The 21358-nt window shown below is 43.8% G+C and overlaps 1 protein-coding gene across 3 annotated transcripts in view; it reads right to left on the reverse strand.

Annotated features, from left to right (window-relative positions):
* The window catches only part of FGFRL1 (fibroblast growth factor receptor like 1), a 169385-nt gene that overhangs the window by 79620 nt on the left and 68407 nt on the right, over window positions 1-21358 (reverse strand). For all 3 annotated transcript variants that reach the window (XM_035138360.2, XM_035138357.2, XM_035138358.2), the window contains exon 3: window positions 4771-5043. In XM_035138360.2, coding sequence (XP_034994251.2) covers window positions 4771-5043 — 273 coding nt within the window. The remainder of the gene's footprint in view (window positions 1-4770; window positions 5044-21358) is intronic.

Consider the following 21358-nt stretch of genomic DNA (forward strand, 5'->3'; position numbering starts at 1 on the left):
AGTGCAAGTAGATAAATAGGTACCGCTCTGGCGGGAAGGTAAACGACGTTTCCGTGCGCTGCTCTGGTTCACCAGAAGCAGCTTAGTCATGCTGGCCACATGACCTGGAAGCTGTACGCCGGCTCCCTTGGCCAATAAAGCGAGGCGAGTCCCGCAACCCCAGAGTCGTCCGCAACTGGACCTAACAGTCAGTGGTCCCTTTACCTTTTACCTGCATGGGCTCTTCATTTTTAAGTGATTAAAGACCTACGTATTAGGGCCTCAGCTTACTTTTAATACTTATATTTAGTTGCTGAATGACCAGTGGTAAAAAAATAAAAAGACTAAGAAAAGGGCATTCAGTGGCAGCTGAAGAGAAGGGCTACGTGCAAAGATTTTTATGCAGAAGCTGTACAAAATATACAGCACCATTGTTTTTCAGGACTACAGATGACTCTCTAGCAGTGGTTGCCAATTGGGGGTCCATGGACCCTAAGGAATCCATGTAGGGGGTCCGGGGCACCATTCACATACCAAAAACTACAACAAAGGTATCACAAATTTTCAAAAATAGGGGGCCCATGGCTTGGCTTTTTAAAAACAGGGGCCCCGCTGTATATAGCTAATTGGGAACCACTGCTCTAACAGATAAGTAACTCTTGTACTTAATCATTGGAATGTGAATTTGGATTAAATTCTGTCTCTTCGCTGTAATTAGCATCCAAAACCTTTGTGGTAAGCCACAAAACCTTTTAAGCTCAGCTATGGGAGGAAACTGTACATTCTATTTCAGACTGGTTTTTGGTTTAGCTTGCAGGTTTGCTTGGGTTTTTATTTTTTTATTTTTTGCAGAGGTAAAGAAGAAAAGTATCCTTGGATTGTAAGGCCCTGAGATCAGGTGGCAGCAGAAACTAGGTAAAAACAGAAGAATGGAATATAAGCATTGCCAGTTCTCGTAAAAAGGCTAATTTAGTTAAGATACGTTAGAAATATTCAGGTTTTTTTAAAAGCCTGGAGGAAGTTGGATGAGAGAACTTGTCACAAGTTCCTTCTGCACCTCACCTGGGAGGATGGTGTTTTGTTGAGAATAGAATAGATGTACCGTATTTTTCGCTCCATAAGACATACTTTTTCCCTCCCAAAAAGGAAGGGGGAAAGTCCCTGCGTCCAATGGAGTGAATGGCAGAGCTAGAGCCGCGTGCAGCGGGAAACCGGCTCTTGGACTGCTTCCGTGACAGTGAGCGAAGTGAGAGGAGAAACGGAAGGGAGCTCCTTCCGCCCCTCCTCCCAGCTTCCATCCATCCATCCTTCCTTCCCCCCCTCTCTCCCCCCTTCCTTCCTTCCTTCTCTCTCTTCCCTCCCTCCATTTCTCTCTCACCCCTTCCTTCCTTCCCTCCTTCCTTCCCCCCTCTCTCTTTCACCCCTTCCTTCCCTCCCTCCCTCTTCCAATTTGAATAAAATATGGGGGGCAGGTAAGCCCTACCTCACATACCGTATCAGCCTCTCTCAACCTGTTGGGTCCCCAGATGTTGTGGAACTACAACTCCCATCACCCCTAGCTAGCAAGGCCAGAGCTCAGGGATGATGGGAGTTGAGGGATGATGGGAGTTGTAGTCCAACATCATCTGGGGGCCCACAGGTTGAGAACCTCTGCAACTGATCTCAAGACAAAGTGTATGCACACTACCGTGTTTCTCCGAAAATAAGACATTGTCTTATATTTATTTTTCCTTTTAAAAAACCCACAGTGGCTTATTTTCAGGGAATGTCTTATTTTTTATTACGCGTCCAGCCTCACCTCTTCCTTGGGGCCCTCCAGAACTGCGCCTATCACTATGTCTTATTTTCTGGGTATGGCTTATATTGCACAAATGATTAGAAATCCTGCTGTGGCTTATTTTATGGGTATGTCTTATTTTAGGAGAAACAGGGTATATGAATGACAATGCCCATCAACATGGAGGGGGGGGGGACGACTTCCTCAAATATTTAATGGGGGCGGGGCAAAGGCACCTAGGCCTCTAGGAGTTGGCTGCTATGCCTAGGACAATTCAAGAAAGCAAAATATTTTTTCCTTGTTTTTCTCCTCTAAAAAACTAGGTGCGTCCTATGGTCAGGTGCATCGTATGGAGCGAAAAGTATGGCGCTAGAAACATATCTGTATCCTGAGATCCAAAAGAAATGGGACTTATTTCCCATCTGTTCTACAGAATCCTTGGGTTTCTGAAATAGGGGTTGGTTCTGGTTCTCACAGCATATATATATATATATATATATATATATATATATATATATATATATATATTATATCCCAGAACTTCACACAAAACGAGTAGCTTTCAAAAAAGAGCATTTTCCCTAACACCCAGCCTTTGCCATATGTACTTTAAATGTGGAGTCAAGTGAAACGTTTGAACAAGTCACCCCTTGTGCTCGCTTGGAGCCCCTGACAGAAAATATAAACAGAGTTTAAATAGAAACAGCATTAGTGAGCCACAAATATGAGGCACCAGGAGGAATAGTATTTTCAAACAGAAACTATCCAAGTGCGTGGTAGCTATTGTACAAATGAGAAACACGTTCTGGAACACTGAAGAGATGCTATTTTTAGCTCAGGCAGAAGCAAATTACCTTTTAGCAAGTATATCAATACCTAAACCCATCAGTCTCCACTTACATGGTATTAGGTGCCGTTTTCAGATGAATTTTATAAATCATCATAATCTACAAACTGGCATCACTGTGCATGGCATGTTAGGGAGTAAATTAAGCAAGCTTTGATAAGTTTGATTAGCTCTCTCCTTTATTAATTTGGATGATCAAACCTATGCTCTCCCCAAGGAGATGATTTCTGAAACAGAAGTAAAAAAAAAAAATCTGTTTTCCAGAAGAAAGGCAGGTTATAAAGAGAAAAGTTATTTTGCAAAGATGAGGAGAAAAAGAAAATACTAAAAAGGAGGCTTTATTCAGCTTGATGAACAGTTCCCCACCCCAATCTGATTCCAGGTAACCTAACCTGGATCTGGTCCCAAATTAATTTGGGGGCAGGGCTAGTCTTTAATTGGGTTTTTTTAAAAAACCCTGCCACTCTGTGTTCTCCTTTGTGGCTGTAGACCACCTATTTCTTCATTCAGAATATTATGGTGAAATGCACAGGCAGAATAGATTCTCCCCACCCCGTATTTTTAAGCCACCAGTAAAACTTTATAATATACTAGCTGTACCCAGCCACGCGTTGCTGTGGCCTAGTCAGGGTCCCCGTTTCCCAGGACAGGCGTATGACATAACTGCACCTCTCTCTCTGTTTCCTCAGGCGCGTGAGGTCATCTTCCTTTGATGTCCACTGGAGGGCGCTATGTTTTTTTTAAGACAAATTCAGGTTTTTACCTGTCACGGGTATGACATCTGTCCAATCTAAGTGCATGCAAACACTCGCATATCCCCATGTGACATTGTGGGCAAATTTGAACACAAATGGTCAAGCGGTCTTGGAGAAAGGTGAAGATAAGATAAGATAGAACAGTGGTTCCCAACAGGTGGTCCGCGGACCCCCAGGGGGTCCGCGAGCTATGCCAGAGGGGTCCGCAAGATGCTATTAGAATAAAAAATATATTAAATATATTTCGTATGATAACAGATTTTTTTGTTTTGGCCGCTTCCTGCATGAGCAGAGTCTAGCGCAAAACTAGAATTAGATAGAGGCAGTAGTTCTGCTGTATGCCGTTAGGTGGCGCTTTACAAACACTACTGTTTTGCAAAGAGGCAGCGCACGCATTCTACTAACGCTCACCTCCCCAAGATGCTTTGCGCGCGTCGGCTTCATTTGTGCGCTACTGCGCAGGTACCCTGTCTTCTCCATTCCCCTCCCTCCTCCCTGGCGCGCGCTGCCTCTTTGCAAAACAGTAGTGTTTGTAAACAAAGTGTTGTTTTTCGCGGAAGCTACAGTTCACGTAGTTAAAAATGGACCGTTGGTTAAAAAGTGGTTCGTTAAAACGACAAAGGCCTACAGATGAAGAGGAAGATAATGCATTTGATGTTCAAGCAAGTAAGTCAGTGACTCTCGAACCAATCTTGTCAGTGTCCATTGAACCTAAATCGTCGGCATCCCTTGAACCTAACCATTCCAAGATCAGTGTTAAGTTTACTGTAAAAATTAGATTAGGAATTAGGAATTAGATTTAGGATTAGGAATTAATGGAGGTCCTTGTCACAATAGCGGCTCAATGAGGGGTCCTCAAGAAAATTTTGTTGGGAACCCCTGAGATAGAAGATAGATATAGCTCAGTTGGTAGAGCATGAGACTCATGGGTTCAAGCCCGACATTGGGCAAAAGATTCCTGCATTTCAGGACCTTGTGGTCCCTTTCCAACTCTACAATTCTACGACTCTATGATTTATGGCACCTTGCGCTATTCTTGATAATAACGGTAGCACACTGCCTTGCTACCCAAGGTGAAACATGGGTGTGAAGAAAGGGTTGTTTTGAGAACAATTATGTTCCAGCAGCAACCACAAAGGCTAGTGTGACCTCCCCTTATCACTCAACCCTTCCTGTGTGGAACTCGCTGTGATCAGCTATTATTGCATCACTCCTGTCTGTTTGCAACCTTTGGCACAAGGCTGGCTAATCTTATCTTGAAGCTGCTGGCTGCAACACAAGAGACATGCAGCACCGCAAATGCTTGTCAATATTGAGACAGACTAGTTTAACTAGGGTCTGGTAGATTATTTACAGAGCACATCTGCAGCCGTCAAAGGCTCACATCTCTGAAGAGCAGTCTTGGTACTCACCAATCACAATCAGGGTGTAGTTCACATTCATGCTACCAAAACCATTGGTGGCTTTGCAGATGTATGTTCCTGCATCCTCGCTTTCCACTTCTTTGATTTTCAACCCCTGTTGGAGGACCCTGAACCGCGTCCAACCGCTGTGGATGGTTCTTCCATCTTTCATCCACATAGTAAGAGGTGGGGGGTCACCTTCCACGGGGCAAAGGAGCTTGATGGTTCTTCCTAATCTCACAGATTGCCGATGGATCACTTTATCGGAAATTCTGGGTGGGCCTAAGCAAGGGAAGGAAGAAAAAGTCACATGTTTAATTTTCTTGATGAAAGTTTAAGACACTGTCAAAGAATACAACACTTTATATGGATTGTATAACAGTAGTCTTTTTTGGGGGGTGAAACATGAGGTGCCAGTACTCACATCTTGATAAATTGTAAAATTCCTCTCCCACCACTCTCTTCTCTCTGTGCCCCCTCCCATTTGCATAGCTGCCAAGTTTTCCCTTTTCTCGCGAGGAAGCCTATTCAGCATAAGGGAAAATCCCTTTAAAAAAGGGATAACTTGGCAGCTATGCATTTCTCTGTTGAATTTGTGGTAAACTTTAAATTTTTAGTTACAGGTAGGTAGCCGTGTTGGTCTGACGTAGGCGAAGCAACATTCAAAAAATTCCTTCCAGCAGCACCTTAAAGACCAACTAAGTTTTTATCTGAAGAAGTGTGCATGCACACGAAAGCTCATACCAAAATAAAAACTTAGCTGGTCTTTAAGGTGCTGCTGGAAGGAATTTTTTTATTTTAAATTTTTTTAAAAAATGATGATAAAATCAATTTGTAAACATTTTCTAGATGTTTATTTAAAAAACCTGGAAGAAAAGTGGGATACAAATGTAATAATAAAGCAATTTAATTAATAACATGCAGCAAACAGCTGGGCAAAGTTATAAATGACAAATCTGAGAACCAAAATTAGTGACAGAGTTGGCCGTTAAAACGATACATTCTAACCTTGTGCCTAACATACTAGCATTTCTGCATGCAAAGAGATGCTGGTGTGTGAGAACGTTCAAAGAAATAATTTTCCCAACTTGCGCCCTAAGGTGATACAGCCCTAGGTGTACTCTCCCACTTGCCTTTTCTGAATAAATGAATTTTCTCTCATTGAAGAGAAGCAAGAATCTAATACTCAACCGGATGGTTATGAAGCAAGTCCATTGTGCTATGTGATGCTAAATATTAGGACACCATGGAACAAGTACAGGGAAAAACTGAGCACAAACCCAATGTTGTATTCCAAAGCTTTTGGAATGCTCAGCTAAACTCTCTCCACCACCCTTGAAAGGATTTGAAGTTCAGTTTTGTAATGCGTTTTTCTTGGCATTTGCAATTTTAACAGCAACATGTTCCCAATAATATGTCCAAACAAAATAAAATGAGATGTCTTCCAGTAATTCATACGTTCTGCACTCTCATACGCAGGTGTCTTCAGACAGCTGATGCTTTCACTCCAGTACCAGTTAGGGTTTCAAACATGTGCCCTTGGTTATGCATTACTGTACATAGAATCATAGAATTGTAGAGTTGGAAGGGACCCTGAGAATCATCTAGTCCAACCCATTGCAATGCAGCTGACCCATATGGGAAATGAACCTGCAACCTTCATGTTATCAGCATTACCAACTGAGCTATTCAGGCTGAGTATATGAGCCTTCGGCTTGCCGATCGGAAGGTTGGCGGTTCAAATCCCCGCGACGGGGTGAGCTCCCGTTGCTCGGTCCCAGCTCCTGCCCACCTAGGAGTTTGAAAGCACATCAAAGTGCAAGCAAATAAATAGGTACCGCTCCGGCGGGAAGGTAAACGCCGTTTCCATGCACTGCTCTGGTTTCACCAGAAGCAGCTTAATCATGCTGGCCACATAACCCGGAAAAATATCTGCAGACAAACGTCAGCTCCCTCGGCCAGTAAAGTGAGATGAGCGGCGCAACCCCCAGTGTCGTTTGTGGCTGGACTTAACTGTCAGGGGTCCTTTACCTTTTTATATACACAGTGCATATATAAACAAACATCACCAGTGGATATGTGACTTTCAACACCCCAGGTCCTGAACAGCAACTTACCACAGGGGTGTTGCCCTGCACTCTGATTAGCACTGAAAAAAATATAGCAGTAGATCGATGGAGTCCCAATTTGGGGACAGCAGAATTTTTGTTTACTGCAAAACCCCAAAAAGGGTCACAGGCAGCAAAAGTGCCAAAGTAAAATGCATACATTAATTTCTTATGCATCACCCTTCCCAGACCAAAAAAAAAAACGTACAGCTGGATAAAGAGATAGGTTTGGCAGGGAATATTTCAGTAGCCATATAAGGAGTGGAGACTGATAAGCTACAATCGAGGCCTAAGCGCAAAGAGGAAAACTCAAATGCAAATGACAGGAGGCAGAAAGGACAGCGAGATCAGGGAAACAGAAGAGAAGTACTGACAGAAGAGTTCGAAATATTACCTATTCTGGGGGGGGGGGGGAACAGGAGCAAATGTCCTGTTGGTTCACACAGACTTGAGAGTCAGTGGTGGATATTACCCGAGAGCAAGCAACCTCCTAGAAAACTCCCACAATGGTGAAAAAGTAGGAAATGATTTGAAGGATATGTGTGTGGAAAGCCCCACACGAAGTTCCTAACTGCACCAAAGGGGTGGGGAGAGATACAGAGGGGCAGCAAGGGGACAGGATGGAGGAGATAGAAATGAGGGATAAGGTGGTACTGCAGTAGATTGTCCTGGAATATCCCCATGGTAGCCAGGCTCACTGAATAACATTGTTCCTTGGAGTGATGGCTTGATAGCAAAGTCTTATAACATATTTTCAGGCGTATTGGTCTGGGAGGGGAACCGGGTGGAGCGTGTCTTGTTTGAAAGCCGCTGACCAGCCTTTTCTGTCCACTCAGGGATGTAAGAACGCGCAACGTGTGCACTTGAGAGCAAATTTCAAGTTGCACTGCTTTAAAAAAAAAATAGAGAGAAAACGTACAGAACAATAATGAGGAGCCATTTTTAGTACCCAATTGGTGAAAAATATGGCGCCGCAATAAAATATCTCCCTCTGAATCAGTTTTAGCTGAGCTGCAGACAAATTTCAATATCAGAGGTCAAACAAAAAAGTCATCTATTTAGGTGCAAAATGTTATTAAAAATGCAAAAAAAAATTGATCATGCCAGATTAAGAAACAAATGATATCCTAAGAATCTGGAATGGTTTGAGTATTTTCAAATGACACTTTCTATTCAGAAATATTGGAACGCAATCAGAATGTTAACAGAATTTGAAGAAACCATGTTTAAAAAGGAAAGAGCAGATTATCTAAGAATTTGCCATTTGTTAGTAAAAAGCATACTGACAGACAGCCTATGTTTTTATCATTGATGCTTTGTAACATGTTTATAATGTCGTACACCACCCTGAGATCTTTTGATAAAGGGCGGTATATAAATTTAATTAACAACAACAGCCATGTGAATTCATAAGGGCATTTGTAGTGAATAAATCAGTTATGATAACTTTTATTTGTTTAAGTACCCGTATATTCCGGCGTGCTATGGTCCATGGGGTCACAGAGAGTCGGACACGACTAAACGACTAAACGACAACAACATATTCCGGCATATAAGACACTGGGCGTATAAGACGACCCCCAACTTTTCCAGTTAAAATATAGAGTTTGGGATATACTTGCCATATAAGAAATACGACCCGGCGTATAAGACGACCCCCAACTTTTGAGAAGATTTTCCTGGGTTAAAAAGTAGTCTTATACGCAGGAACATACAGGATACTTCGGATCACACACAGAGAGAGATAAATGTGCTGATGTAATTCCCTTGCCTAGAACTACAAGCAACTGGAATCCCCATTCTGTTTGGATATAAAAAGAGATCGGGGATCGTACACCTGTCTCCCTGAGCAGCTGAGTTATCTTCAGTTTAGATCCCAGCGCAGAGGCTCTTTTATCAGATACCATTGGGGGTGGGGGTGGAATTCTGACTGCTACCCTGTTAAAACCTTAAAAAATATACAGTTGTCTTTCCCCTTCACTCCCTTCCCCCTACATTGCCTCAGCAAGTAGTCTCATTTCTTAGTGACTATATAAATTTAGAAAGCATTTATAACTGTCAGGGAGGGTTGATTTTAATTAAGTCATCTTTTAAATCACCAAGAAAAAAGTCTAATTGGAACGATTGACCTCCTGCCCCTCCCTCTCATATTTTATTTTTGTTTGGTGGGGTGCGGTGCGGTGGGGTGTTACTGTCTGAGAGTACAAATTAACCATTTTTTATTTGTTTTTAAGGAGGATGTAAGTGTGTTGCCTGTTGTTTGCCATCTCCACTTGTTTTTCTTCTGGGAAACTAATGTTTTGTGATACCCACAGCAGTTTCTGAAGATTTAAAAATGTGCCGCAGGTGCAAAAAGATTGAAGGCTTCTGATATAACCATCAAAATACAGTGATTCATGAGCAGATAACACACACACCCGCTCTGAGGAGTGTCTTGCACTAACACTGCAGAAACTTCAGGCTCCAGTTAAAAGGCTCTCTCTCTCTCTGCAGTTCTTTGTAATTAAGATGTTGGGCTGATTAGTGGTACTTTACAGACGGCTGGTTGGTTTTGTTTTATGCAGTTTTAATTATTTGTCTTCTCTGCTTCGTTACTGAAAGCCATGCTGGAGTTGTAAGGTAAAAGCTACAGTACAAGTTTAATTAGTTAGTTAATTAATGTTTTGTCTATTATAATATGCCAACTGTACTCTGGAAGCTAGTGGCAGATAGTAAGCATGTCATCGAAATCATACCAATTTCTACTCCCCAGAAGAATGTTAATGTGTGATTTCTTACATTCACGTTTGAAACAATATTTTTACAATTTTAGAAGCTAGTACGTGTTGCAACGCTTTTATAGAAAATCTGTTATTGCCTCGCAATTTGGGTCTGCGCAGACAGAAAGCAAACTATTTTTTTTGTTTCAATCACGAATTATTCTTGCCTCTCTCCATACAGATAAAAGAACTCTGAGAAAGGGCTTATGTTTGGAGGACAAAGACCAAATGGCTTTGGAAGAAGAGGTTAGCACTTACTCTCTAGAACAAGATTTTGCCCATGAAATGGCAATTCATTCGATATCAAGAATATCTAACTATGAATAGTTTTGAGAACGGAGTATGTTGCAAAACATAAAAATGCAAAGGTACCCCTGACCGTCAGGTCCAGTTGTGGATGACTTTGGGGTTGTGGTGCTCATCTCGCTCTATAGGTCGAGGGAGCTGGCGTTTGTCCGCAGACAGCTTCTGAGTCATGTGGCCAGCATGACTAAGCCGCTTCTGGTGAAACCAGAGCAGCGCATGGAAACGCCGTTTACCTTCCCGCTGTAGCGGTTCCTATTGATCTACTTGCACTTTGATGTGCTTTCGAAATGCTAGGTGGGCAGGAGCTGGGACCGAACAACAAGAGCTCACCCCGTCGCGGGGATTCGAACCGCCGACCTTCTGATTGGCAAGCTGTAGGCTCTGTGGTTTTTACCACAGCGCCACCCTTCTTAATTTGCAGAGCAGGTTAGAAACAAAAGCAAGAGATTGGCCAGGTGGGCTAAGTGGAGCATGTGCTGAGATATAGGGTGGTCACTGCTCTTCTGCCCATGGAAAAGGCTGCCCTTCTGACTGGATAAAAGGAGGAAGGGGAGTCACCATCACCACAACGCAGGTGTCTGACGTCACATGCAAACACCTGCACGTCGTGTGTGCAGTGTCACGCGCACTGCAAGCAGGCATGAGCGTGTGATGTCGCATGTCCATGTTGCGGCGGTGAGCACCCACAATCCTGAGGGCGAGATAGCGCCTCCAACACATGCTGATTTGGAAAGACATTTCTGTGAAGCCATATGTCAGGCATGTCCAACTCCCAAGAGACTGCTTCAAGCTGCTTGACAAATTCAGATCTTGCTTTAAATTTGGCTGCTTAAAAACAGAAACTACCGGTAGCTTGGAGTTCAATTAAAAATGCAAGACCTATAATCTCTCCCACTATCTGTCCTCTTCTCAGTCAACAAGAACTCATGGGATCTCAACATATATTTTCTGTACAAGAATTACAGAGGTCATGCTGCCATTCAGTACACAAGCATGTACAAATCAGATTTATGATTCTTCAGGAAAAATCCTCGAATGTATGGTCTTTGGACTGTGACTTGAACAGAATAATATAATGTAGTAACACCGCTAAACCTGAAGGTTAAGTGCTTTCCCACTCCACACATTCCAGAATGTGCACAGGCTTTTTATTGCTCAATTGAGGCAGACAGGCAGAAGGAGATTTCACGAACAATTGTTTAGATTCGGCCTTGTTATTTTTGAGCTAAGGAGTAGTTATCTGGCTGGAGATTCTTCGCAGAATTGTTGAACCATGTCCTGGGAGACCATTTGGCCACAACAGAGTTCACAGTGATCTTTATTAACACAGTAAGTATAATTGGAAAAAAAAGGAAATTCCAAGGAGCGTCAACTAGCCTGGACAATTTCCCAAAATGGAAAAGTAATATATATATTGGAGCGTAACGTTTATTAAGCAGTTAAATAAGTTTTAGTAGCCCCCCTGGGTCACATTTATTTTATTATTTAATACCAAACATGTTGACTTTCTACAAAGATAAGATTGCTTTTGAACTAACATTTGCATCACAGAAACTCTGCTTCATTCATGAACCATGTGTGCAGACCACATTTTCACATTTTCATGTAGTACAACAAAAGATGCAGAAAGAAAGGTCCCTATACATAAAAATAACCAATAGACCACTGGTGGGGCAGGAGGCTGCTGAATGAACAAGAAATTAAGACACTTCGGTGGACATTTCAATATGTTTTAATTGATCAAAATGGTTAACATTGATGAACCACCTCATGAGAAGAGAAGACTCCCTGGAAAAGACCCTGATGCTGGGAAAGATTTAGGGCACAAGGAGAGGGGGACGACAGAGGACAAGATGCTTGGACAGTGTTCTCAAAGCTACCAACATGAGTCTGACCAAACTGCGGGAGGCAGTGGAAGACTGGAGTGCCTGGCGTGCTTTGGTCCATGGGGTCACGAAGAGTCGGACACGACTAAAAGACTAAACAACAACAACAACAACAAATGATGTTCATGTTACTGTCATTTATTGTTTGTAAGCTGCTTTGGGATTCATTTGAATGAAAAGCAGCACAGAAATATAATCCATAAAATTAATCAGTCAACTGGACTTACTACATTTTGAACTCATTCTTATGCACCACCTGGCCCTTTTACTGTCACCTGCTGCTGTTAGCATATGCTAATGTGATTGTTGTAATATAGGAACATCACTATAGCATGGAGGTGAGGCATCTTATTGGTTCAGTTGGCCAGATCTTACCTTTCCCCACTCCACAAGACAACTTTGACAAGTGGAAAAGACCACCCAGTTCTCAATCATCTGTCATCATAACAACATCAGATAATTGACATGTAGCATCACAGAAGCATGCCGGTCAGTAATCACACGGTTCAAAGATGGAGTTAACTCCTTATTAGCAAAACCACAATCTCCACAGCCTTGAGTGTCATGCCTAATGAGCAGAGCAGCTCATTCCCAGTGGTCTTCCTCCATGAAATTCAGTTGCCAAAACTGAAATTCCCTGCCTCCTCAGGGCCTTTTCCAAGCAATCAGAGACCATGCCTGAGCGAAGCCAAACTTTCCTCCACCCTTTTCATGCCTCTTCTGGTTCTGGGAGCCGGGGGGGGGAACTTATCACAGCAGGAAGGGGAGACACCCCTGACTCTTCACCAGCCAGACTCATCTCTGCCTCTTGACTTCCCTCCTCCCACTTGCCTGCTTCAGCTGCTGCCTCTGATTCTCGACTGCTCTCTGCCACAGACTCTCCAAGCTCACTAAGCCCTGTTACCTCTTCAGCTTTCAACACCTCCTCTTCCCAGTCTTCTCCCTCTTGTCACTCATTGTTATCCCACCACTACCCCCCAGGCTCTGTGCCTTCTTCCCTTGGTGGTTCCCCAGCTGGTTCCTCCCACCATTCCCCAGCACCCAACCAGCCCATGACATATGGGGAGGGAGATACTGACCAAGCTGGATTGAACCCCTTGCACATTAGCTGATGCACATGGGGTGGTGGATGGGAGTGGATGTCCATTCCTGCTTTCTTCAGGGCTTGGGTGAGTGAAATAGTTCCCCATATGGAACTCTCCCCCATACCCAAACAAAGCAGGATTCAATTCTATGTGTAGCAGCTATGTAGTATCAGTTCAGTTCTGATTTCTGCAGGGATTGGCTGCATGAGCAGGCAAACCAGCCACATCTCTACTTGTTCCACACTTTATGTCACACTGAACTACAGGTGTGGGGCAGGTGGGTGTGGTTTGCGGGAAATGGCCTCGAAGGCCAAAGATTCCCTACCCCTGCAATAGTGGCTGCTAACAATGGAAGGCTTCCAGTTCTTGTTGCACTGAGCTGTACTTTCAGTACATGGGGATGACACAAGGGTTTGTCCAGGTAGCTGTTGTGCCTAGCTCTCAGCTGGTACTAGATACGGCATCCACAGAGGATGAACAAGACACTCCACAGGTCAAGGACTTGACCAGCCAACAGGGTCCCCTGGAACCAGTGCTGAGGATATCATTGAAAGGCTCTTTGAGTTGAGATCTGCTGAAGAACACTTGGAGCCACCAGAAGAGCCACAAACTGCAGACCACGAAGCAACATACAGCACCATGCATCTACCGACCCAGAGTTATTGCACAGCCCACGAGTATGGGGCCACCTTGTAAGCTAACAAGGTCTCTCTCACTCGAGCTTTCCAGATGCTGAATATGACATTGAGGTGCTGATCTTGGACTTTTGCCTGATCCTGCTTCTGGGTCACATTTTGGACCTAGCCTGATTCTCTGTGCTTGACTTTGGTAAGTCTGGGCTATACTGCGGCTGCAAACCTGTCCTTCTTGGTGACTATTTTGGACAGTGGCTTACACCACCTAGAACTGGGACTCAAGCCACCCACAGAAGTGTGACAGCTGCAGTATCTGATCCACCGCAGGTGTAATGTGAACAGAGAATCATCTCATTCTGCTCCACCTGGCACCTATTTTTCAGGTTAATCTTCTGGCTTTGTGCTAATGCTCCAACAAAACCCTGGGGAGAAATGATTATGCTTCATCTAAAAGAGCCCAGTATTTAGTGACACAGCAGCTAAACATCCCATAGGATGTAGTTGCCAGTTTCTTCTGTAAAACATACAGAAAATTACATGGGCAGAGGATGAATATGTAGCCTCTCCCCTGTGCTTTCCCCCCTTTCCCCACCATGGTCAGTCCAAGAACTAAGATTGAGCAAAAGAGACCCTGCTTTCTTGAAATCCAGTTCCTCATCTTGGCTAGCACGACACTAAGGTAAAGGTAAAGGAACCCCTGACCATTAGGTCCAGTCGTGACCGACTCTGGGGTTGCGCGCTCATCTCGCATTATTGGCCGAGGGAGCCGGCGTATAGCTTCCAGGTCATGTGGCCAGCATGACAAAGCCGCTTCTGGCAAACCAGAGCAGCACATGGAAACACCGTTTACCTTCCCGCTGTAGCGGTTCCTATTTATCTACTTGCATTTTGACATGCTTTCGAACTGCTAGGTTGGCAGGAGCTGGGACCAAGCAACGGGAGCTCACCCCGCCACAGGGATTCGAACCGCTGACCTTCTGATCAGCAAGCCCTAGGCTCAGTGGTTTAACCACAGCGCCACCTGGGTTCCTAGCACGACACTAGAATGTGGACAAAGTTAAAATGCTGGGCACCAACAGATAGACAAGACAACTACTGTATCTTGCATAAAATCTTTCCCTGTTGTGTGCTAGATAAATTCAAGCAAACACTCTTGCTTCTCAGATACAACTGATCCAAGTTACAATTCCATCAAACCAAGTAGAATTTCACCATGTCACTATACTGGCAAGAAATAAAATGGGACGTGCCTACCTGATGAATACGGAGATATAGGGAAACTGGAATACCATTTAACATAACTCAGTTACCTCACAGTCTAGTAATGCAAAATCCCTGGAGCTCCTTCTCAATGAGGCACAGGAAGTTTGTAGCAAAAAGTCCTGGAAACCTAAGAGCGAGCTCCAAGCCTATCCTGTATGACTAAGTATATGAATATATATACATAATTTCATTTAGGCAAATAAGTTTATAAAAGCAAGTGAGCCTACCTACATCAGCTACAAGAAACCTTTAACCAGATTATTGGGAGGCTGAACAAAGATAAATTCATGTGCATAGCCAGGATTTATGCTGGGGGGGGTACAGGTTTTATGTTGGGGTGGGCAGAACCTCAGTTAAGTATTTTTTTATTGATTTGCTTAATTTGGGTGGCAGCTGCGCTCTGCCTCCCTCCCCAGCTACGCCCATGGCTAAAATCCTAGCTTTGTCTTCATTAATACACAGTTCCTAGCATTGTTTATTTGGTTGTTTCCGCATTGGTTTAAACCATCATGACTCAGGATTGAGTTTCTTGGGTCATTCTGGGTGTAAATGGACAGAAACGGTGTTAATTTTGATAACTGCAGCTTTGTTGGGGAGGTGAAGTCCGGACTTTTACAACGCATAAATGCAGCAAAAATTGCCAACCCTGGCAAAATGGATTTCCAGTACTGATAGCCCTGATAATGCTTATAAAAATAAAACACCTTAGCAGTTGTTCATTTCCCTTATATCATTCGTCTGCAATACCAGGACTGTTGTAATTCAATTCATTAAGACAAGGGTGATGGGGGAAATCCACTGAAACTGATGTATAGTGGTACCTCGACTTCCGAATGCCTTGACTTCCAAAGGTTTCGACTTACGAAGTTGGCAAACCTGGAAGTATTTTCGCCGCGCATGCGCAAAATGGACGCTTCAACATCTGAAGGTTTCGACTTATGAAGAGCGCCGCGGAACGGATCGCCTTCGTAAGTCGAGGTACCACTGTACATGCCAAGTTCTGCACATGGTAGCTGCGTGCACTGAACATTCGGAGAAACTGCTGTGTCATTATTCTGGCACACCCAGCAAAACTGGAACTGTGGTCATGTTATGTCCTGATAGACTCTGTGCCAATTTACGGCATGGCATGTGAGACCTTGGGATGAGTTCAAGTACACCTGGAGCATCTCCTTTGGTCTCATGGTACTCTGCAGAGCTACAGCTGGATAGTACCCTACTATGTGGAAGGGTGTGAGGCATCACAATCATCACTAATAATAATAATAATTTATTATTTATACCCTGCCCATCTGGCTGGGTTTCCCCAGCCACTCTGGGCGGCTCCCAACAGAATATTAGTAGTAATAATAATTTCTAAAAAGCAACATCAAACATTAAAAACTTCCCTCAACAGAGCTGCCTTCAGATGTCTTCTAAAAGTCAGATAGTTGTTTATTTCCTTGACATCTGATGGGAGGGCACCACTACTGAGAAGGCCCTCTGCCTGGTTCCTTGTAGCTACACTTCTCGCAGTGAGGGAGCTGCCAGAAGGCCATCGGAGCTGGACCTCAATGTCTAGGCTCAACAATGGGGTGGAGATGCTCCTTCAGGTATACTGGGCCGAGGACACAACATGAAAAAAACATACTGGTCATTTACTGGTAACTGTACCAACATGTCCCAAAAGCTTAATCTTTATTTCAAAACCCAGCTTCGTTTGTAAAACTGCTACAGGATTGTGTGAATCAAGCTGCACATTTTGTGCTGGCTGCTTTCTTTTTTAGAGACAAAACAGCTGTGCACGGCCCCACACCAGACTAGGAAAGCAATGGCACTGAAAATCTCCCCAGCTGTTATTTTAACCCTGAAAGTTCCATTTACAGAAACTTCAGGGGAAATAGTGGTGAGGGGGGGGGGGATGGTTTTGGAAATGGAAGGGGAGGGGGCTTAACCTTTCTCCTCACAGTCTGAATCCAGTTGAGCCCCTTCCCCACAGATGCTTTTTCTCAAAAGAAAGAAAATGGTCAATGCTAAACATGATTTTATAAAAAGCAAACACGGGGTAATATATAAAGTTTAACCATCAAACTCGAAATGTTCAGTTTGCTTGTGGCCCTATAGATGCTGGGTGCTTTTCTAAAAGTATATTGCCCTTCACAACAAAAGCAATTTTCTGCCTCTCTTCTCCACTTGATCACAGCAACTGGAACGACATCTCCCAACTACCGGCTATTTGGGAAAAGGCAAGAAAAGGAGGCCATTGAGCAGGGAGGCCTGCTGTCAGCTGCAGCAAGAAAGGCTTTAGTGCCAAGGTTGTGACACACACAAAAAGATTTTGCTCACCTCTCTGAAACCAGAAGCCTGCTTACTCAGCAATTTTTCCCTGCTGCTGAACAAGGTGTAGAGCAATCTTTCAAAGATCAAAGCAGCAGCCCCCCCCCTTTTAAACATGTCCAAGTACACAATCAGATCATCTGTTTATTTTGGATTCCTACGTACCAAGCACATTGCTTTCTGTCAGCTCTCCCCACCCCAATTCATTCTTCTCTGAGTGTGTAGGGAGAAAGGAGAGTAAACACAGAGGGCTTTTAGTAGGGTCACAGAGAGGTAACCTGTGGCAAAGCGTAGCACAGGGTCCCTTTTCTTGCACCCCTACAAAAGGCTGTCGGTAGGTAACATAGGTGCATTTATGTGCATGGATCACCAACACACAACTGCATTATGTAGTTTTTATTATGCAATATCCCATGATGATAGAAGTCACTAACAGCCATGTACATAAAATCATAGAATTGGAAGGGACCTCTAGGGACATCTAGTCCAACCCCCCGCAGTGCAAGAATCTCAACTAAACCATCCATGGCAGATGGCCAGCCAACCTCTGCTTTAAAATCTCCAAGAAAGTAGAGTCTACCACTTTTGAGAGGGACCATTCCACTGTTGAACAGCTCCTACTGCCAGAAGGTTCTTGTACTTGACCTTGCCAAAAAAAAGTTTAACAACTTTTGTGTCCGGACTTTCACTTTTTGAAATATGGCAACCCTAAGACCTTTGATCATCTTGGTTGCCCTCCTCTGCACATGTTCCAGCTTGTCAATATCCTTCTTAAATTGTGGGGCTCAGAATAGGATGCAGCATACCAGGTGTGGTCTGACCAAGGCAGAATAGGTAAAGGTAAAGGTACCCCTGACCGTTAGGCCCAGTTGCGGACGACTCTGGGGTTGCGGCACTCATCTCGCTCTATAGGCTGAGGGAGCCGGCGTACAGCTTCTGGGTCATGTGGCCAGCAGAAGTCACATGGCCAGCTTCCGGGTCATGTGGCAAAGCAGAATAGAGTGGTACTATTACTACCCTTGACCTAGATGCTATTAAGGGGCGATTCTTTTCTGCAGCACAGCCTTTTCGAAAAAGAGATGTCGTTCCATTGTTCAAAAAATTAATGGGTTCAAGATAAAGCCACAGAGAGAGCACAATAAGGCTCAATAAGGCACAATAGGGCAATATGGGCATAAAAAAACAATACAACTGGAGTACAATCCGCCGGGAAGTTCTCCTGCACATGGTTCACTGAAATAAATATACTCTTGCCCAGCTGAGCTTTCACAATGAACTTTCAAGTGGATTGAGCAACCAATAGGCAGCTCTTTCAGCTTAGTCATCTAAATTTCTAGCAGCGGAAGAAACCCTTAAGGCCCTTTTGGGGGAGTTTTATATTCACAAATCCTTTTTCAGCAATCAATGGATTCCCCTCTATGTTTACTTCATTCTCATAAAAGCTTTTAGTCTCTGTATTTTTAGTAGTTCCTTTATAATCTGAAAATGTTTTTTTTTCTCTCTCTCTCCTAGAGCTATGAATCAAGTCTGCCAGTTGTTATGTATCTTTCTAGTCCTCCTGCTGTGAAAGAAATCAAACAACCTACAGACAACTAAAGGTTTCCAAGAAGTAGCCCCGGGGCCCAAACAGATGTCATGAGCCACTTCCTACAAATTAGAAAAGGAAAGTAGACCCTCAGGTTAATTGCTGGGAGAGGCCACACACACAGCAAGCAAAGAGGTGAGCCTGGCACACAGAAACTAAGTGCTTGTTATTTTATTGCAGGAGATGAAGCATGAAGTCTTATCATTACCAATTTATATGATTTCTCTTTTTAGTGAAAACTCAGTTGGACATCCCTTCTCACTTGTGCATTTTGTAATCCTGGAGAGATTGTCACCATTTCACTTTACCCTGTTTGTCCTGATGCTGCGCCACACTGCGCCACACATGCCATCCATACCCAGGCTTGGATGAACAAGAAGCTGTAAACCAGGGGTTCCCAAACTAAGGCCTGGGGGCCGGATGCAGCCCAATCACCTTCTCAATCCGGCCCGTTGACAGTCCGGGAATCAGCATGTTTTTACATGAGTAGAATGTGTCCTTTTATTTAAAATGCATCTTGGGGTTATTTGTGGGGCATAGGAATTCGTTCATCTCCCCCCCCCAAAAAAAATATATAGTCCAGCCCACCACATGGTCTGAGGGACGGTGGACCGGCCCACAGCTGGAAAAGGTTGCTGCCCCTGCTGTAAACCATAGAGCAAACCTTTGTTCGTCTGGAAGGAGCCAAACCATCATCAGCTCAGGCTTGGAACAACACGTTAAGCCAAACTATGACTCAGCTCAGTGCATAGATCCAGGGGGGAGGAGTGAAGCCGGCTCTGGCAGACTGAGCACATGCGGAGCAAAGCAGGGGCACCAAAATAAAATTGTTGTTGTTGGTTGTTGTTTTTTAAGGATTTGATATTTTAATATATATATCTAAGTAATCATGGGGGAAATCAGAACTTTGTTCGACTTCCTTATACTAGACTCCTCATGCTTTCGTCCTACTAACACAGATCAAAATAACACATGGAAATCAGAGCCTTCATATGCTTCAATAAATCTATGTTTTATTATTGATATATTCTTCTGAATTATGTGCACTTGATTTGTTTTTTTTCTTTCCACACACACACACACACACACACACACACACACACACACGTTGTTTGAATTGCATATGGTGGACACCATAATCTTTTCAGTGCTTAAGGTCTCTAAATATCTTAATCCGACCCTGAGCGAAGCAGCCGCAATCTTCTCCCAGAGTTCACATATTGCATTAAGCAATGGTATGGATCAGCCTATAGCCACAACATTTGAATTTAACATGCTAGTAAGTGTCTTCAGCATGTTATTTCCTCCAGTGTTTTCTCCTGACTTCTCTAGCCTTCCTCAGGGCTCCTAAGCTTTAACATCTCCTTTTGGTTATTATCAAGCGGTTGTGAAACAGCAGTACAACTGGGTGCAGAGAAATGAGGGATCTCCTCTTCTTGCATTTTTGTTTACAAAGGAGGGAGTCGGTTGCCAAGGAATTAACATCTTTTCCAGAATTCAGTACATGGGATGGCAAGCACACCCAAAGAGTTGTAAAACAAAATACGAACTAAGTGTAACAGTGTTGTTAAACACATGAATTTCCCCAAGTAAACAGCAACCACCACCAAAATAGTTCACGAGAGATTTAAACCAAGGGTGAAAGGAATTCAGAAACCCTCATTCTCTGCTTTTGAAAAGAGCCAGGGTGATACATCTAGAACAAGCAACCCAACCCAGCAATTCTTAAGACCAAAATAAAACTAGCTGACAAATAGTCGTACCTTGGTTCTTGAATGGAATCAATTCCGGAAGTCCGTTCAACTTCCAAAACATCCAGAAACCAAGGCACCATCGGACATTCGGCTTCCAAAATTAGTTTGCAAACCAGAACACTCACTTCCGGGTTTGTGGCATCTGGGAGCCAAAACGTTTGAGAACTATGCTGTTCAAAAACCAAAGTACGGCTGTACATCTTTCCCCATTAGACTCCTAAGTGGTGACTAGTGCCCATAGCGACTGGCAAGGCAGAAGGCAGAAAAGCCAATAGGAGTTGGAACCAGCCAATGGCAGGCAGAGCCAACAAATTATAGTTTTGCCCCATCCTCTTCCCTGCCGAGTTCTACGAGGGTGAAGCTGAGACTCTAAAGAGGAGAAAGGAGACAGCCAGGGGCCCCCTTGGACTGGCTGTAAGCAAGTACGGCAAGCAGGCAGGTGGGGGGCAGACTGTGGTTGGTGGGACAATTCCCCTTCTGCCCTAGTACACCAGCCTCCACTGACACTTCTATTACAAAAGCCATACTTTGGCTGGAGGCAGAAATAGAGAGAGATTGCTCAGAGCACTTTACCAATACTCTAACCCCACTTTCCACTGCACATCTGAATGCTACCTGAAGTCCACCATTCTCCAACCGGCTTTTGAAAAGTCTGCTGGAGTTGTTGACCCTTTTGCAACTTTTGCTCATGAGGAGGTTGTTCCTTGTCCGAGACAGGTCAGACTTTGCTATGTTAATCAACACTTCCAAGCCTGATTATTGTGATGCTTCAAAATGCTGCCCTTGAGGTTGACTTGGAAGATTCAGCTGGTGCCAACCTTCAGTGTTGAACAGGACAATCGCACTTGCTATTTTCTGCGCTTGCTACAAATAACTACCAATTTGCTTCTGGCCTTGATT

The sequence above is a fragment of the Zootoca vivipara genome, chromosome 5 (assembly GCF_963506605.1).
Source record: "Zootoca vivipara chromosome 5, rZooViv1.1, whole genome shotgun sequence".
Taxonomy (NCBI): domain Eukaryota; kingdom Metazoa; phylum Chordata; class Lepidosauria; order Squamata; family Lacertidae; genus Zootoca; species Zootoca vivipara.